This window comes from Octopus sinensis, linkage group LG7 (genome assembly GCF_006345805.1).
Source record: "Octopus sinensis linkage group LG7, ASM634580v1, whole genome shotgun sequence".
Lineage (NCBI taxonomy): Eukaryota > Metazoa > Mollusca > Cephalopoda > Octopoda > Octopodidae > Octopus > Octopus sinensis.
Window position 1 is genome coordinate 2097772 of NC_043003.1, and position 20530 is coordinate 2118301.

General features: G+C 40.1%; 1 protein-coding gene across 1 annotated transcript in view; it reads left to right on the top strand.

The window, feature by feature from the left end:
- Positions 1–827: 827 nt before the first annotated feature.
- The window catches only part of LOC115214193, a 30943-nt gene continuing 11240 nt past the window's right edge, over positions 828–20530 (top strand). Inside the window, exons 1-2 of the mRNA XM_029783292.2 lie at positions 828–1426; positions 20244–20312. Of these exons, the coding sequence (XP_029639152.1) occupies positions 1106–1426; positions 20244–20312 (390 nt within the window). The 5' untranslated portion in view covers positions 828–1105. The remainder of the gene's footprint in view (positions 1427–20243; positions 20313–20530) is intronic.

Sequence of the window (20530 nt, forward strand, 5' to 3'; positions counted from 1 at the left end):
TTTTTTATCTTTTACTTGTTTCAGTCTGCGGTCATGCTGGGGCACCGCCTTGAAAAATTTTTAGTCGTTATTTTCTTTAAGCCTGAGACTTATTTTATCGGAGTCTTTTACCGAACCGCTAAGTCACAGGAACGTAAACACACCAACACCAGTTGTCAAGCGACGGTCTCTCTCTCTCTCTCTCTTACACACACACACACACATAGAGCGGGCTTCTTTCAGTTTCCGTCAACCAATTCCGCTCGCAAAGCTTTGGTCGGCTCGAGGCTATAGTACAAGACACTCGCCAAACGTACCACGGGCATTAGAACTGAACCAAGAATATATAGTTTCAAAAGGATACTCACCCAGTTAAAGACGCTAAGAATCCGAAAAGAAACAAATATCTTAGAATACGAAATTATTCAGTTTCGCATATTATCGCCATGATACCAAAGTTGTCAGCACCGATGGGTCTTAAAATCAAAATAAACACAATTTTTCAGCCACTTAAAAGTTGACTTGTTGTTATGGAAACGACCTCTAGTGTGTAAAATGAGAAGGTAAAGTGCTACTTGACCATTTTTAGGGCATGACATATTTTTGAAGTCCTTTTGTCGTTTGTCAACGTGAATAATAAACTTTCGATTCAAAACTTACAAAAACATAACATTTCTTCGACGGGCTTCAGCTTCCAGGAAGAATTACTTCTGTTATCCTTTTAGATTCTGTTACTAATTCTTGTCTCGCTTTCACTTTGCAGCATCTGTTCTTAAGATTAGATTCTTTACACTGATTGGCTAAAAAGTTTTAGCGTGGCTTCTGACTGCAACACTCTTTTCCTTCCCCTACCTCACTGAACTACTGTCCATTTCTATTGTATAAGGAGAATCGCAAAGAAAAATGGAGTTACTAAAGATTCCTTAGAATTTAGCAATAACAAATATGATTCTTTATGACAGTCCTTGAATTTATCATTTTAAAATCTCAAGATTTCATACTTTTCTTGAGAGAACTTGAAAGAACGAATGATACATTAAAAGTTGGCCAGGTTAGCCGTTCGATTTGCTTTTAATAGCATTCGTCATTCTATCTCATCCACCAACTTTTTTATTGTGCCGAAGTAATGACGTCTTTGGCAGCACTAGAAACAAATGCATCTCCCTTCCGACCAGCACAGCTTTTCACGGTGTATATCACGGATTCTAGCCAAGGGGTTACACAAAATGGACAGTCGTTGTATAGTGATACATGGGCAACAAACTCACTCCCAACACAATCTGTTACCTCTAGTTCTTTTCTTAACACAAATATTGGACAGAGTCTTGAGCCATGGGATAATACCATTCAGGTCTTAAGCTCCAGAGGCCGCAGTCTTAATGTTTTCAATGAAATGTGGTCAAATGGATCTACGATTACTAATCCATCTCTAACCAATATCACACAAGTAAGTCCTTTCTCTTAAAACAAAAACAAAATAGGAAAAAAAAGAAAAAAGGGTCAAGTTTTATTTTCTAAAAAAGTTGCTCAATTTTTTCCCCTTGTTTTTCTCATCCAAACAGTTTCCTTGATTATTTTGATCAAAACTGATTGTGCATATGTTTGTAACTTTTTGCTATTCAATGAAAGTAATCGGGACGACATTAAATATATAATTAATCAGCTAATTAGTGCGTAATTCCTTTGCAATCAAAAACCATTTCTAAAGTATTCCAAAGTCAAATAACTAAATATCTGTAAAAAATGGCGTAAATCATTCCATGTTTATTTATTCTGCTATACCATTATTAGACTTTTTAGTTTTACACATTACCGTAAACTGATTTTAATATGAGCAAATTGTTTGGGTTTAGAATCAAAGAAATCTTTGAATTTCTTAGTTCCTTCATATTCTTGCCTGCTCACACCCTTTGATTTTAAATTTAATTTACAAACGATTTTTCATTGTACCTGCAAAGTTATGTAAGCAATCATTATTAATATAAGAAATTATAACAGTCTGCCAAGTTGTGAAACTAAGACGAGAATCTTCACACCGTATAGCCTCGATTCTAAGAAATTCTAAGTTTAAGTAATTATAGAAATACATACAAACACTAGAGCGCCAGGAACTTTTGCTTAAGTTTATCTACGCGTGTTTATAATAGTATTTAAGTAAACATTTTCTTTTAAAATAATTCGAAAAAGACACAGCCAATACGTAACGAAAACACACATACACGAGTATATATGAATGTATATTTGTATGTGCCTATGTATACATAGAGAATAGGTTTTATTTCCTAATGCTTTTCACCTAACTCTCACACCCAACAGATACATATCGTCGGACATATTTACATCCTTAAATTTTCTCATTAGAAAACGACACACCTGTGTCACTTACCTATCTTGAAGGGGTGTCCCCTCTGTCTTTGATCGTGTATCGTTCTAAAAGCATGATTGGAATCGGCCTTTCTTTATTTGATATTTACGTTTTGACTCCCATTTTTTAAGGATGTTTATCATTAATTCGCTTATTAATTTCAATTCATTCTCACTTTAGGCAAAGTTGTTTAACCCCAAGGGCACTAGTGGAGGGCAACAGGGGCGGTCCGCCCCTGACAGCACTTTTAAAAAGGCACCACTTTTGGGTCTGCTGTAAGCAATATGTATTTTTTTGTGGGGTCCGAGGGCGGCAAACGGAAGGACCGCCGCGGGTGGCACACACTCCAGCTACGCTAATGCCCAAGGGATCAAGGAATTTCAGTTGTGATCCTTGATACCTAGGACCACGTTATATAGTGTCTTCTTTTTGCTTTAAGCTAGTTTGTAAGATGTGATTTGAGGGCAATTTGGCTGCGACTTCTAACGGCCGCCTACAGGTTCTCTCGTCTTAGACATTTAAGAAAGTTATTATTGTCGTTCAATCACAAATTAACTCTGATCGAGCTAACCTACGAACAAAGACGTTCCTACCATGACCTCTCATAGCTAGAACTCCATTATTCAGTGTGTCCTCGTTGTAAAGTAGCAGGGTTTGATTTGAGGAAGATTGGACTTATTTCTTGCAGGTTGAGCGATCACATAGAGCTGGAATTTGCAAACCGGGGCACGTGTACGCAAGGGAAATTATAGAGATCGGTGAGGTTCATAAAAACCTCGGAATTTTAAAGTCGTCTCAGACAACTTTTCAAAGGTGCCTCTCAGATTTAGTAAAATAGCATTATATAAAAGAAACCGTTTGTTTCGAAGCCATGACTCCAAATATAACAATTCTTTCGAGTTTTGGCACAAAGCCATCAATTTTAAGGGGTGACGAACTGTCGATTACATCGAGTTGTTTTATCGACCCCGGAAAGGTGAAAAGCAAAGGATTTCAAGTTAGAACGTAAAGAGCTGGAAGAAACGCCGCTAAGCATTTTCTCCGGCGTGCTAACGAGTCTGCCAGCTAGTCGCCTTCATTCTGAACATATGTTTCAAATTATGGCACAGGGTTAGTAATTTAATAGTAGAGTGTGTGTGTGGGGGGGGGTGAGTAGATTGCATTGACCCAAGTACATGACTGGTACTATGTCAACCTTAGGGAGACGAAAAGCAAAGTTAACCCCGGCGGAAATTGAACTTAATCAGAAGAACCGGAAGGAGCGCAGCTCACCGCGTTGACCCCAAATATGATAATAACGTGGCAGTGTGATAAGGAACTTGCTTCCCAACCATACGGTTCCGTGTTCAGTCCCACTGCGTGGAACCTTGAGTGAGTGCTTTCTACTATAGCCTTAGACAAACCAAAGCCTTAAGTGAATTTGGTAGACGGAAACTGAAAGAAGCCCGTCGTATATATCATACATATGTGTATGTGTATCTTTGTGTCTGTCTTACCACCATCGCTTGACAACCGATGCTGGTGTGTTTACGTCCCCGTAACCTAGCGGTTCGACAAAAGATACCGATGGAATAAGTACCAGGCCTACAAAGAATAAGTCCTGGAGGCGATTTCTTCGACTAAAATGCGGTGCTCCAGCATGGCCGCAGTCAAAATGACTGAAACAAGTAAAAGAATAAAAGAATAATTGTTTTATAATATCCAGCTATTCAAGAACAATTCAAGAACAACACCAACATTCCGGACTTCTTATAATCGGATCCAGTTTCCACTAATGTTGAGGTACCTGTATATAATTATTTAAATAAACTTTATATTTGTTTAATTTAGAGTGTGTTGACTAAGGTGACCGTCTTTGATTCGGAAAAGTCAGTAATCCGTAAAATATTTGGAATCAAAGGTTCCAAAAAGTGATGTTGTACTTGTGTGTTTATCTCAAGGGACACACCAACACTGCCTGAAAAAATAAATGGGTACGCTGGAAGAAATATGTTCGAGGACCCTTCACGGTCCTTTAGTGACTTGTCTGAAGGGGTTGTTTGGATCGACAGCTACTCAAATGGTCTTTTACTGTTACTCCATTCCCTTCCAGGAGGCTTTGTAGGAATTTTGAATCCACTGGAAAGTTTAATGGCAAAATAAAATTCCAGGTCGATTTGAACTCAGAATCTTGAAGGTTACAACTAAAGGCTGCAGACATTTTAGCCCATGTTCCAACGATCCTATCAATCGATAGCCCTCAAATCACATCTTACAAAGAAGGCACACTATATAACGTGGTCCTAGGTATCAAGGATCACAACTGAAATTCCTTGATCCCTTGGGCATTTCTAATGATCGAACAGAACTATAAACGAAAATGTTCCATCGGTGACCATCCTGTCTTTTTCTGGATAATGATAGTATTGACCGTGTAATTTCATTTTTTTAAAGACAAAGTCTGGTACTTACTCTACATAGCGTTCTTTTTTGTCGAACCGCTAAGTCACAGGGACGTAAACACCTGTTGTCAAGCGGGGGAGGGATGCAAACATAAGCACATATGCATATCTACATTTATGTGTGTGTGTGTGTATTGTGTATGTGTGTGTGTATTGTGTATGTGTGTGTGCGTGTGTGTGTGTATTGTGTGCGTGTGTGTATGTATGTATGTATGTATATCGTTGTTTTTAGAAACTGGTGAAGGCCAGTTGATAGGATTACCCTGGGTTTCTCCCTCCATATTTTAAAGACACCATGGGCCAACAGGTCTTAGGGTCTGAAGATACGCCATAAAGATACCCTTTATGACGAGAAACTCAGGGTAACCGATAAACCGGCCTTCACCAGTAATTAATAAATAACTACACACACATAGACACACACACACACACACGCATATATATATATATATATATATATATATATATATATTATATATATATATATATGTATGTATATACGGCGGTCTTCTACATAGTTTCCGTCTACCAAATTCACTCACAAAGCATTGGTCAGCCGAGGGCTATAGTTGAAGATATTTGTCCAAGATGCTACTCAGTGGAACTAAACTCGAAACCACATACCCAAAGTTACATTTAGATATATTTATGCTGGTTTCCTAAAGACACCAATAATTCCTTAGTTTGTGCTTCTTTAACGACTTGGAACGAGACTTTGTGTTAAGGCCGAAACAATTCAGTCATTTTAGCCATTCAAAGAATACGAAAAGAAAGGAAAACCCTGTTACGTTCGTTTTTTGCTAAATTCTTAAGATATCAAAATTTTCGTCGCACTTCTGCGGCTCTGGTCCCAGACACGATTCCACTGCAGCCGTTTGGTCAGGATATATATTCTTTTATTCTTTTACCTGCGTCAGTCGTTAGATTGCGGCCATACTGCGGCACCGCCTTGAAGAATTTCAGTCGAACAGATCGATCCTAGTACTTTTATTTTAGGTCTGGTACTTACTCTATTGGTCTCTTTTCTTTTGTCGAACCGCTAAGTTACGGAGATATAAACGTACCAACACAGATTGTCAGGCAGTGGGGGGGGGAACATACGCCCAAGGTGACATGCAGTGGGGCTGAAACCAGAACCATGTGGTTGGGAAGCAAACTTCTTACTACCCAGTCAACATTTTTCGGGTTTCATAAAGCAAACCCCAAGTCAATTTTTGGGATCGTCTTCTACGATGTACCCCAGCCTATGATCTCCCTCTTGAAGACCAGGTTGGGATGGGAAAATCGTCCAGATTAATGCTGCCGACAGCTAGAGCTTCCGAAGAAGCATAGCTCGAGTGGACCCATGGGGGCCGCTCCACTTCGGCGATGCGCTTTTATGAATACAGCCCTTTTGGGACTGCTGTGTAAGCCTGTTTAGGGGACAATAAATTCAAGGGTAATCCGGGGCGGCACACATCCTAGTTACGTCACTGCTTCCGCGAGAAACTTTGCTTAGCAAAACAACACTACTTTCATAACCATCAGTTGTGCTTAGGGGCCTTCTCAAAGTTCTTAGCTATTATTTTTATAAAGGTCTCGTCGTTAGTTAACGGGCCCCTCTTTGGCTTTCCGGCCGCGGATCAGTTTTCTCGGTTGATCCTTCACCCCGACCCCTTGTAGGCTTTGTCGACGACTTACCTCACAGAGACGTCCTGGTGCATTTCCCTCGTCCCCAGCAAACCCAACGAGGAGGTTTCTTTTTGTCGTTCAATCTGCTAGAAATAGCAGCCAAATGTCTCCGAAATTATATAGTATCATCTTTTAAAAAGGGCACTGGATAACCTCGTCCAGTGTCCACTGTCTGGGCGAGATGGTCGTAGTTGGAACGTCTTTGATATAGATTTGTTTGTTCAGGGTTGAACTAAGCCCGAATCGACAACGAAGTCTCTACATAAATAATCTGCTAGAAATAGTAGCCAATTCTCCCTCAAACTACACAAAACAGAATACGTTGGATTATGAAGTGTGGATGTGGAAAAAAAAGGCATGATGGTCATGATAGGAAGCTTTTTGACTATAATCTCGTTCAGGGCTGACTCAGGGTTAAACAACAATGGAAGTAGCCTACCATAGATGCTATACGGTCGACTGACCGACTAGAAATTGTAGCCGAAACCCCCTCAAATCACAACCTACTCTTTTAGAAAAGGAGACATTAAATAATCTTCTCTACTCTAGCCACAAGGCCTGGAATTTTGGGGGAGGGGCCAATTGATAAAATCGACCCCAGTATGCAACTGGTACTTAATTTATCGACCCCGAAAGGATGAAAGGCAAAGTCGACCTCGGCGGAATTAGAACTCGGAACTTAAAGACAGACGAGGAGACATTAATTAATGTCGTCTTGAGCTCTGAGTCTGTAAGAAAAGGCTGGATGGTCACGATTGAAGAGTCTTGGATTATTGATCCAACGCTCGATCGGGGTTGAACAAGAACAAAAAAACAAAACAAAAGAAAAACGGTTTCGTGGAGAAAATGGAGAAGATTTGAGAAAACTCAATCGGAATATTCTGCAAGAACTCTTGAAATACGCAGATGCCCACTTTACCTATTTTTCTATCTTCGATCGAATTGTTTACATGGACGTATTCATACAGGAAACGTCGGAACTTCCAGTGCTGGCTCTGATTTCTATGGAAAACCTTTACAAAGTGATTGAATGGTACTGCCAGTCTAGTTGGGGCAAGTCTCCTCCACTATAGCCCTGGGGGTCGACCAAAGCCCTTGAGAGTGGATTTGGTAAACGGAAACTGAAAGAAGCCTATCGTGTATGTATATTTGACCTCTACCGCGTTGACAGTCGGTGTTGGTGTGTTTACGTCCGCGTAACATAACAAACCGATCGAATAAGTACCAGGCTTTAAAAAAAAGTACTAGGGTCGATTCTTTCGACTAGAAATTCTTCAAGGCGGTGCCCCAGCATGGCCCCAGTTTAATGACTGAAACAAGTAAACGATAACAGATAAAGGAAAAGCTGACTTCGGTTGGATTCGAACCAACGAAGGAACTTCATTCAGAATGGCTACTCAGCATGCTAGAAGTAGCAGCCAAATCTTCTAGCTACACCCTGATGTATAAAACAGGAGGCAATGGATAACCGTATTTTTATCTGTTGCTGGTTTCAGTCATTGGACCGCAGCCATACTGGAGCAACACCTTTAAAGGTTTAATCGAACAAGTCCACCCCAGTACCTATCTTTTTTTCTTAAATTTCATTCTATTAATGTTTTACCGAATCGCAAATTTGAAGAGACGTAAACAAACTAACATTGGCTGTCAAATGGTGGTAGAGGGCAAACACACACACAGAGGATGAGCTTCCACACAATTTTCGTTTACCAAATTCACTCACAAGGCATTGGTCAGCCCAGGACTGTAGATGAAGAGACTTGTCCAAGGTCCCTGCTGTCAATTCCAAATGCTTTTATACTTTTTATCAGCTGGAGAGCTACATAGATGGTCTGGCAACTAACACTAGAGTTGTTTCCCTTGCTTCTATGTTCTTGTCGGTGCAGCACAGAGTTTGGACTTTGTTTGGAACAAAGAAGCATTATCGATGCTACATCGTAGACAAAACCCCCACGGAATAAATCTATAGGTATACCAAGTTAAAGCAAAATTCTTTCAAACCTGAAGAGAAAATAAACATAGGCACAGGAGTGGCTGTGTGGTAAGTAGCTTGCTTACCAACCACATGGTTCTGGGTTCAGTCCCACTGCGTGGCACCTTGGGCAACTGTCTTTTACCTCGGGCCGGCCAAAGCCTTGTGAGTGGATTTGGTAAACGGAAACTGAAAGAAGCCCGTCCTATATATGTATATATGCGTGTCTGATTGTCCCCCCCCCCCACAACATCACTTGACAACTGATGCTGGTGTGTTTATGTCCCCGTAACTTAGCGATTCGGCAAAATAGACCGATAGAATAAGTACTAGGCTTACAAAGAACAAGTCCTGGGGTCGATTTGCTCGACTAAAGGCGGTGCTCCAGAAAAAGTGATGGCCTGTAAAATTGCTGTTTATTCTTCGGATATCACCATCCGTAATGCAAAGGAGAGAAAAAATGAATAAAGAGAGTAGTGTGACTGGTCGCTATCAGTTTGTGCAGGTGGCCATCGAAACCTCAGGTGTTGTCGGCTCCCGTATTGCCCTACTGCTGCAGCGAGGGTCGCTGGCCATTCTCTGCAGCAACGCCTTTGCAATCCTGTCAACGAGGCATTGTTAAACATGGCCAATCTGGTCTGGGGTGCATAACCCATTACTCTCTCTCTCCACCATCCTCTTCTACTTAATTCCTCACCTTTTTTTTTCTTTGTTTCCTTGGTGAGGAAGTTATGGGGCCGAGGAGGGGGGTGTCTCGATAATTGGATCTTTTATGCTTTTAAAGGGGTTTCTTTTCTTTCTTTTCAAATTGTTTTTAAAACACTCCTTGGTTGGTTACATCAACTAATTCGCTCTAAAGAAGTATCCAGACAAAATACTGGAACAGAAGAGATTGTCAACTGATCCTGGCTTTCTTTACATTATTTACATTTGACAGATGTTTGTCCCCAAACAACAAACAAGGTAAGGACAAATATCCGTCAAATGTAAATAATTCCTCATCTCTTAAATATTGAACTGCATGGCTTTCTTGTTATTTACTGATACACACATCAAGAACAGAGATTATACAATGAGATAAATACAGACACATTAACATCAAAGATGTCCTCTCCGTCTCTCTCCGCCATCTTGCTTAAATTTAGTTCTCAATGTTTTACCCTCTCCTTCCTTTTCTCTCTCACGTTTCATTTACCTTTACCTCTCCTCCACCCCCACGACTTTGTTTCCTCATAGCTTTCCGAAAAACGCATATTCTTTAATGAAATTTTACGAAGATGCCTTTGAGATAGTGTTGATTAGGATTATATAGGGATTTGTGGTGAAAAAAGAAATTCAGAGTGTGGGGAGAGGAGTTTCAGATAATCCACTTACCACGAATTTTGTTTCGCCTTAACTTTCAAAAAAACAAAATTTTATTTTCAAATAAAATTTTCCGCAAATTCGTTTCAGAGAGTGTATATTACGATTATGTCTAAGTTTAATGTGGAAATAAAATGGGATTGGGTTGATAATCCACACACCTTGACTTTATTTTCTTCCTGTATTTTGAAGAAGAGGGTGAATGATCCAACCCCATCCACCAATTTGGTTTTTTTATTTCCCCATCAAATCTTATTTAATCGTAGTCTACAGCAACAGAAACGTATTTCTCGAGAATTTTATTCAAAAAAGTATCTATTTCCCCAAAAGTTATGAGGAAACCAAGTCGGAAGGTGGAACCCATCAGTAGTTAATGCCAGATGGAGTTACAACTCCTCTTGTACAATCAAACTATTTGCAAGTTGACTCATAACCAACTCCAAACATGCCGAGCATTTTCGTTAATTAGCAGGACACATTTGTAAAGCACAATATGCACCATGTACAACTTCAAATGGAACTGGATAAGAACAGCAAATACCTACAGACTATAAACGTATGATTAAGGCTTCATTAATTTAGCCGAGTCGTTTATTATCGCATTTGCACCAGGAAGTATACACTTCAACGTTTTTCTATTTTGTCCCATTAAGCGGAAGGCATACGACTTTTCAGACTGCCATTCAGAGACGATCGCAGTTGTATCAAATAGGATCTGTGTCCATCTTCTGATCTTTTCACGAGTATCGACGGACATTGATTAGAGTCTGCGGTTGGTGGATTGTGTCACAGATCTCTCACAGGCATTCACTGAACACTCGCATTAATGCCGTCTTCCTCCATAAAGGAAACGAACATTAAACATCTAAGAAAATATATCTACATTTTGACTGCTTATTTATGAATAAAAGCAAACAAACAACTTAAGAAGGCTGCGACACAGACATGGCCGTATGGTTAAGAAGCTTAGAAAAGCAACTACGTGGTTTCGGGTTCAGTTACACTGTGCGGCACCTTTGACAAGTGTTTTGTACTATAGCCTCGGGCTAACGAATCAATCCCTTGTCAGAGAATTTGGTAAGCGGAAACTTAACGAGGGTTGTAAATGAGCATCACTGTCATACAAGCAGTGTCGATCGTTTCTAATATTCTGCAAAAACTTACCTGGTCATGGAGAAAACCTGCCTCAACAAATTCTGTCTGAAAAACGGACGTTAAACGATGAGGATGCTTGTAAATGGATGTATGATGTCATGGAGGGGCTGCGCCGCTAACGGCTCGCATTACCGAGGTGTCAGGTGATGCTCGTTGGGGTGGTTGGCTTCTCCAACGCCTTGGCCTCGCCGTCGCCTCTGGTGGTGCCGCCAGCGTGTTGGCTTCCGTTAAACCTTGCGCTGTGCGTCCAATTGAGGCAGATCGATGCTGCACTGATGGCTTTTGTTTTTGTTTTTCGTTTGTATGAATTATTTGTTAAATGGAATTATTTAGTTTCCCAAGAATATCAACTGTTATCTCCCACTTAGATTGTCCAGACACACTCAAAAGCCTATTTAAAAACAGCACTCATCAGAAAGAGGGGAAAAGGGATTAAACATATTTTTTTACTTCTACAAGAACAGAGATAGGAACAAAAGCAAGAGAAAAACGATTCCAGATTCAAGTTCTGAAGATATTCCTCATTCAAAACAAACATTTGGATGCAGACATAAAAATAAACACCTTCGTTTCATAAAGAATATAACAACAAGTAACAGCAATAATTCATTTCCTATACAACTAAAATCGGATTTAGAAATAACTAAATATCTAAAAATGGGTATGAGACGTTTTGGCACAGCCGTTTTGGCACCACCTCTTTGGTGTCACTGATTATATCATCATCCTCATCATTATCAATTATCATGCTTTTTTTTGTGAATTCTCCCCCTACACACACACATATATATATATATATATATATATATATATATATATATATATATATATATATATGTATATTTAGGGCCAAAAAAAATCCACTAGGTGGATAGCCATATGCTAGAAGAAGATCACATACGATCTAACTACAAAGAAAGAATGTTCTCCAGAGAAAATTCAGCAAACACCGGAACATAGACGGGCAAGACAGATGAAAATTACAAAAAAATCAAGAATTAATCGTAGATTCATCAGTACGATCGTTCCACATACAACATAATATAATTTGTAAAACTAAACACTAGTTTTCTATATAAAACCAGACACGTGCTTAGTTTCACCGATTACATATATATCATCATCATCATCATCTTTAAACATCTGTTTCCCATGCTGGCATGGGTTGAACAGTTTGACTGGAGCCAGCATGTAAGAAGACTGCACCAAGCTCTTCTCTCTGTTGTGCCCATGGTTTCTACAGTTGGATGCCTCTTCCTTATGTCAACCACTTTACAGAGTGTACTGGGGTGCTTTTTATGTGGCACCAATAGCAGTAGGGTCACCAAGTAACTTGTAGACCAAGACCCTCACCTCAACGGAGATAAGGAGTAGTAATGAAGGACAGATATTATATATATATATCATCATCATCATCATCATCATTTAGCGTCCGTTTTCCATGCTAGCATGGGTTGGACGGTTCAACTGGGGTCTGGGGAGCCCGAAGGCTGCACCAGGCCAGTCAGATCTGGCAGTGTTTCTACAGCTGGATGCCCTTCCTAACGCCAACCACTCCGATATATATATATATATATATATATATATATATATATATATGCATAAATAGGTGCAGGAGTGGCTGTGTGGTAAGTAGCTTGCTTACCAACTGCATGGCTCTGGGTTCAGTCCCACTGTGTGGCGCCTTGAGCAAGTGTCTTCTACTATAGCCTTGGGCTGACCAAAGCCTTGTGAATGGATTTGGTAGATGGAAACTGAAAGAAGCCCGTCATATATATATATGTATATCTATGTATGTGTGTGCATATGTTTGTGTGTCTGTGCTTGTCCCCGTAACTCAGCAGTTTGGCAAAAGACACCAATAGAATAAGTACTTGGCTTACAAAGAATAAGTCCTGGGGCCGATTTGTTCGACTAAAAGGCGGTGCTCCAGTATGGCTACCATCAAATGACTGAAACAAGTGAAAAAATAAAAGAATAAATGCATGGGAAAGCATGTTGTCAGGGTCTTCTGGTCAATGAAGCAGAAGTTTGTAACGCATCAGTGATACTGTGTTATGTCCCTGTCTGAAGGTGGCAAGCTGGCAGAATCGTTAGCATGCTGGGCGAAATGCTTAGCAGTATTTCATCTGTCTTTCCATTCTGAGTTCAAATTCCACTGAGGTCGACTTAGATTTTCAACCTTTCAGGGTCGATAAATTAAGTACCAATTGCATACTGGTGTCGATCTAATCGACTGGCACCCTCCCCCAAAATTTCGGGCCTTGTGCCTAGAGTAGAAAAGAATATTTTGGTTAAAATAAGGCGGCAAGCTGGCAGAAACGTTAGCACGCTGGGCGAAATGCTTAGCAGTATTTCGTCTGTTTTTATGTTCTAAGTTCAAATTCCACTGAGGTCAACTTTGATTTTCATCCTTTCTGGGTCGATAAATTAAGTACCAATTGCGTACTGGTGTCGATCTAATCGACTGGCACCCTCCCCCAAAATTTCAAGCCTTGTGCCTAGAGTAGAAAGGATTATGTCCTGTCTGAGGCAATTTTCAAACGAGCCAATTTGCATGCTGGAAATCGGTCATCACAAATTAGGAATAAGCTATTTTTTTTGTAAAACTGAGGAACTTCCCCATTCAGCTCCCAAACTGGATTCTCCCAGTCCAATTGGTCTGCTTTGCTATGGAATCCTGTATCAGTTGGGCATCTGTCCAGCTACGATGATAATTACGCTAGTTTACCATCCTGCCTGGCTGTAAGAATGGTAGAATTACCATTGAACAGAATTACCATTGTGCTATTTTTAGGGCAATAAATATTCTTTCTCTATACAATAGGTGCAAGCATGGCTGCATGGTTAAGAAGTTTGCTTCCGAAACATGTAGTCTTGGGTTCAGTCCCACTGCACAGTACCCTAGCCAGGTGTGTTCTACCATAGCTCCAGGCCAACTAAAGCCTTGCAAGTGAATTTGGTAGAGGTGACTGATGTGTGTGTCCTGTTGTCTCAACATCACACGATAGTCGTAAACGAGCATCACTGTTATGCACACACTGTCCTTTGTTTCCAATCTTCTGTGGAAAACATGCCTGGTCATAGGGAAATATTGCCTTGCATAGAAACAGCTGAAATTTGGTGACAGGAAAGACTTCTGGCTGTAGAAAATCTGCTTTGACAAATTCCTTCTAACCCATGCCAGCATAACAAAATGGACGTTAAATGATGAAGATATAAATCAATAGGTAAATCAAAATCATTTAGTGACTGGGGTTGTATGTGGTCCATCATCTGTGTGTGCGTGTGTGTGTGTGTGTGTGTGTAGGTATACTTCTTTGTACTGACCCTTTTGATGAGTGCTGTTTTAAGTTTTTCTCCTGACGTGTGTGAAACTGATTGGGAAAGAATCATCTGAATTAGATCCATGATACTGTATAGCATAAATATTTCAGGGTGGAAAGCTGGCAGAATCGTCAGCACACACAGGTAAAATGCCTAGCGGTATTTTATTTGTCTTTATTTGAAGGTGGTAAGCTGGCAGAAACGTTAGCACACCAGGTGAAATGCTTAGCGGTATTTCATCTGTCTTGACATTGTGAGTTCAAATTCCGCCGAGGTCGACTTTGCCTTTCATCCTTTCGGGGTCGATTAAATAAGTACCAGTTACGCACTGGGGTCAATGTTATCGACTTAATCCGTTTGTCTGTCCTTGTTTGTCCTCTCTGTGTTTAGCCCCTTGTGGGTAGTAAAGAAATAGGTATTTTATTTGTCTTTACGTTCTGAATTCAAATTCCGTCAAAGTCGACTTTACCTTTATAGAGGTGCAGAAGTGGCTGTGTGGTAAGTAGCTTGCTTACCAACCACATGGTTTCGGGTTCAGTCTCACTGTGTGGCACCTTGAGCAAGTGTCTTCTACAATAGCCTTGGGCCGACCAAAGCCATGTGATTGGATTTGGTAAATGGAAACTGAAAGAAGCCTGTCGTATATGTATATATGTATGTATGTATATATATATATATATTATATATATATGTATGTATATATATATATATGTATGTATATATATATATATATATATATATATATATGTATATATATATATATGTATGTATATATATATATATATGTATGTTGGCGTTAGGAAGGGCATCCAGCCGTAGAAACACTGCCAGATTTGACTGGGCCTGATGAAGCCTTCTGGCTTCACAGACCCCAGTAGAACCGTCCAACCCATGCTAGCATGGAAAACGGACGCTAAACGATGATGATGATGATGATGTATGTATGTTTGTGTGTCTGTGTTTGTTCCCTACCATTGCTTGACAACCGATGTTGGTGTGTTTACGTCCCCGTAACTTAGTGGTTCAGCAAAAGAGACCAATAGAATAAATACTCGGCTTACAATGAATAAGTCCCAGGGTCGGACTCCAGCATGGCTGCAGTCAAATGACTGAAACAAGTAAAAGTAAAAAAAGAATAAAAGAAAACCTACTTTTATGGACAAATTACGAATGGCTGTTATTTACAGATTTATGAATTCTTAGACGACTATATATATATATATGTATATATAGTTGTCTAAGAATATATATATATATATATACACATACACACAACACACATACATATATATATATATAGATAGATAGATATGGTTCAAATAAAATTAGTGTACGACCCCTAACAGAACACCTTACATGCTAGAAGGAACAGTCAAAATCCAAACCACAGTTAAGATCAATTTCGGTGTATGTGTGAACCTATATATATATATAAAGTTAATCCAAACAAGAAAGCACAAAAAAACACAACAATGCGAGGACGTGGAACAAATATAGTATTATTGGACGCTCAGGAAAGAAGGAGGGTTTAACGTTTCAAGCAGACCTCTTCATCGGAAACATAGGAGAAGGAAAGATCCAGAGAAGGGAAGACAGAGGAAAAAAAATCGCCAACGGTACACACGAGGTCACATTTTGAAAATATATATATATATTTATTGTGTCTTAAGTATGTGTGAGGCTCACACACACCTAAGATGCTTAATATATCACTTGCACAAGCACACAGTAACTGCTACACATATTCATTTGCACACGCACACGTACACCTGATAGCCTCTTACACACATACTACATGCATCCTCTCACACTCCCACACACATACACACACACACAAACAAATGGAACACACATCACTCCACAACGCATGCACTGGTTTACACAAACACACACATGCTCCCATACGCACACACAGGTTCACATCATTTTAAGCTCATCCCCCCCACACACACACACACATACATTCACACCATCGTCATATACAGGTCATTGTCAACTAACGACCACAATTGGTTCCGAGTGAATGGTCGTAAGTCGGCCTATAGGCCTAACACAGCTTTGTTTTGTATTTCCACCTTCTTAAGGTACATTCTCAGGTAAAAGTCACACACAGCATTCTGTATTATTATTCTGGTGTTAGTCAAAAAATCCATAGTCTCAAGTCTTATAAACAAATACGAGGCTGCCACGATGTCTCTGGGACAGGACAGCCTTCCAACACAGAGGGGATTAATGACCAAACCTAGGGGAAGCATTTGTTAGCTGAGATTATCCGTAAGTGGGTTAATTTCTAAGAAATTAAAGCCATTAGATTTCAACTGGGCTATTTATTATTGCTACCGGGAGCTGGCATGCAAATCATTGTAAAGTCAATCAGTCGTAGTTGGATGGGTCACAAGTCAATGACAACCTGTATACACACACACACACACACATACCCTTCAACTAAGACATTGGAGCATGAAGCAGACATCTGGTGTTAGATCAGCCAATGAACACCAGTTAGCGGACATAGCATGATGATGATGATCATCATCATCATTTAACGTCCGCTTTCCATGCTAGCATGGATTGGACGATTTGACTGAGGTCTGGCGAACCAGACTCCAATCTGATCTGGCAGAGTTTCTAGAGCTGGATGCCCTTCCTAACGCCAACCACTCCGAGAGTGTATTGGGTGCTTTTACGTGCCACCAGCACGCGGGCCAGTTTGGTGATACTGGCAAGAGCCATACTCGAAATGGTGTTTTTGATGTATGCTTTTATTTAAAATTGACCACTACAATCATATGAACAGAGCAAATTTAATTATTTCTCCAAAGATTGGGAAAAAATGATGATCAGCATTAATCAATGTGACTTTGAATCAGAAGATTGTGAGTTCAAGTCTTATCATGGTCGTAGAGTGGTACTTTAGGTGCAGGAGTGGCTGTGTGGTAAGTAGCTTGCTTACCAACTGCATAGCTCTAGGTTCAGTCCCACTGCATGGCACCTTAGGCAAGTGTCTTCTGCTATAGCCTCAGGCTGACCAAAGCCTTGTGAGTGGATTTGGCAGATGGAAACTGAAAGAAGCCCATCGTATATATATATGAGCGCCTAATAATAATAATACTGTAATTGTTCCACGTGTTGTTGTTTTTTCTGTTTTCCCGTTTGGATTAACCTTATATATATATATATATATATATCACCACCACGACCGACCAGGCTATCAGATGTTGTTACACATCGCTGGTCACAATGCGTTCGCATTGTTTTAGCCTTCGAATGATGCCAGCCCGCTGGCTAAGCAAGCAGGCCAACAGAAGAAAGAGTGAGAGAAAGTTGTGGCGAAAGAGTACAGCAGGGATCACCACCCCCTGCCAGAGCCTCGTGGAGCTTTTAGGTGTTTTCGCTCAATAAACACTCACAACGCCCGGTCTGGGAATCGAAACCGCGATCCTACGACCACGAGTCCGCTGCCCTAACCACTAGGCCATTGCGCCTCCACACTATATATATATATATATATATATATATATATATAATATATATATATATATATATATATATATTATATATATATATATATATATATATATATATATATATATAATATATATATATATATATAAGGTATGTAGAAAAATACAACATGGACAAGAACGTATAACTCATAGAAGACGATACAATAAACATGGACAGGACATTCGAACCCCTCAGTCTTCAGTCAAGAACCGGATCATCGTAGTAATTTCGGCTGATTAATCTTGAGATTACTAGATCACGGCCAGCCCTCCAAGAAAAACTAAGCTGGAAGCGTAGATTTCCTGGAAGAAGGATCGAATGCATACGAACACCAGGACAGCAAAAGGGACAGATATAAAAAAACAAAAAACAATAATGGAATACAGAAACATGAAATACAGAAGCATTAACGGTGAAAACAACAAGTGTCTTACGACTGATAACAAGCAAATATATATATATATATATATATATATATATATGACGAAGTGGAAGGGGGTATAGCTACACATGGGGTAGAAGACAACTGGCCGTTTCTGAGGGACAACCTGCTGAAAGCCGCTGACTAGATCTGTGGCTGGTGCAAAGTCCCCTTAAGACCCAAAATAACGTGGTGGTGGAACAATATTGTTGACAGGGCTATTAGACAAAAGAAACAGGCTTGGAAGGCCTGGAAGAACGGTGGTAGCAGGGAAGGGTATCAGACTACCAGAAGGGAAGCTAGGAGACAGGTCTATCTAGCCAGAGGGGAAGCAGATAAGAGAAAATTTGCCAATGTCCTGCGCCGTGAGGATGAAAGACTTGAGGTATTTCGTGTTGCAAGACAGTGTGTGAGAGAGAATCGTGATGTGGTAGGAGAGAAATGTGTTCGCATGGAGGATGGTTCACTTGCGCTAAATGAGGATGCAAAGAGAGAAGCTTGGAGACGCCACTATGAAAGGTTGCTGAATGAGGAAAATGAATGGGATAAAGAGAGTCTGCCGAATGTTGACCCTACAGAGGGACCAGCTATCCGAGTTGATAGTTCCGTGGTAGCTAAGGCAATTAGAAGCATGAAGACAGGGAAAGCCCCAGGCCCATCAGGAATTACTGCAGAGATGCTCAAAATATCTGGCAGTGTCGGCTATAACCTAGTCACCCGTATAGTCAACCAGGTGATACACGAAGGAGTCATACCCAATGACTATATTTAATTAATGGTATGACGCAATATACATAAACTATAAAGTAGATATATAAACAGGGCTAATTTGGCCCTTTTTCTATAGACTGAAAAAGGCACACGATGCTGATGCTGATAATGACATACATACATATTATGCATCATCATCATCATCATCATCATTTAACATCTGCTTTCTATGCTGGCATGGGTTGGATGGTTTGACTGGAACTGAAAAGCTGGAAGGCTGCACCTGGTTCCAGTCTGATTTGGAATGGTTTTCTACAGCTGGATGCCCTTCCTAATACCAACCACTCCAAGAGCATAATGGGTGGTTTTTATGTGCCACCGACATGGGTGCCATATGCATGACACTGGCAATGGCTACAATTGTGTAATCTATATATGTAAAACTCTAGTTGTGTGAGTGTCTGTCCCCTTCGATTTAGATTCCTAACTCCTCCCACATTTTGCGGTGCAGTTTAACCAAATTCGGGTATCTTATAGTCGTGATTCATATCGAGCCCGTCTGAATATTAGCGCGCGTCAACGATGAGTCTACGATTTTAAAAATAATTTAACATCATTTTTTATTCCATTTTAATGCATAATTTTTCGTGTGTCGATGGCGGCGGAGTTGGCGTCCACGCTCACAGCTGCACCTGTTTGCTTCTCCCCCTTCCCTCCCTCATGAAGCTGTGGGGAAGGGGGTGTAAAGAAATCAACGTCGTAATGCGTTGTGAAGGAAACCAGCGTTCTTTTAGAACAACGACTTCATGGCTTGAAGACACCAAAACAAAAATGGCTAAGAAAGCCCGAATTTATAAGGGAAGTAACTCTCTAAAAATGCTTATATAGTTATTTCCCTTACAAACCCGAGCAACGCCGGGCGATACTGCTAGTCTATATATATAATTATAAATAAGGGCAAAAGACAAATTTCCTATATTGAGAAATAGACTTTAAATTGTCAATCACCACACACAATATACATCAGCAGAACGTGTATTCATAGTGATGTATATTGTATGTGGTGACTGACGGTTTAAAGTCTATTTCACAGCATATTGGCAGAGAAATTTTTTCTTTTGCCCTTGTTTATAATTTTCACCTTTAAAGGTATTTTAATATGCTGGCCACTCGATGAAATTTTTGTAAAAAATTTTTATCCTATATTAGAAGTATACACACACACACACACACACACACACACACACACACATTTATAAAACATTATAAAGCTGAAAAATTGTCCAAATAACTAAAGAGAAACTGTAATTAATCAAATTTTTCTTCCCCCAGGGTCATTTCCAGCAACTGAAAACTGCCAAGAAAGGAACACAACCTGGCATAGCTGTCTACTCCAAAAAGGTCAAAAATTCTAGTCTTCTGATAAATTTGTGATCAAAAGAACTTTATGAGGGCAGGCCTGGCTGGGTGGTTAAGAAGCTTGCTTTGCAACTGTGTGGTTCTGGGTTCAGTCCCATTGCAAGGCACCTTGGGCAAGTGTCTTCTACTATAACCCTGGGTCGACCAATGCCTTGTGAATGGATTTGGTTGATGGAAACTGCATGGAAGCTTGATGTGTG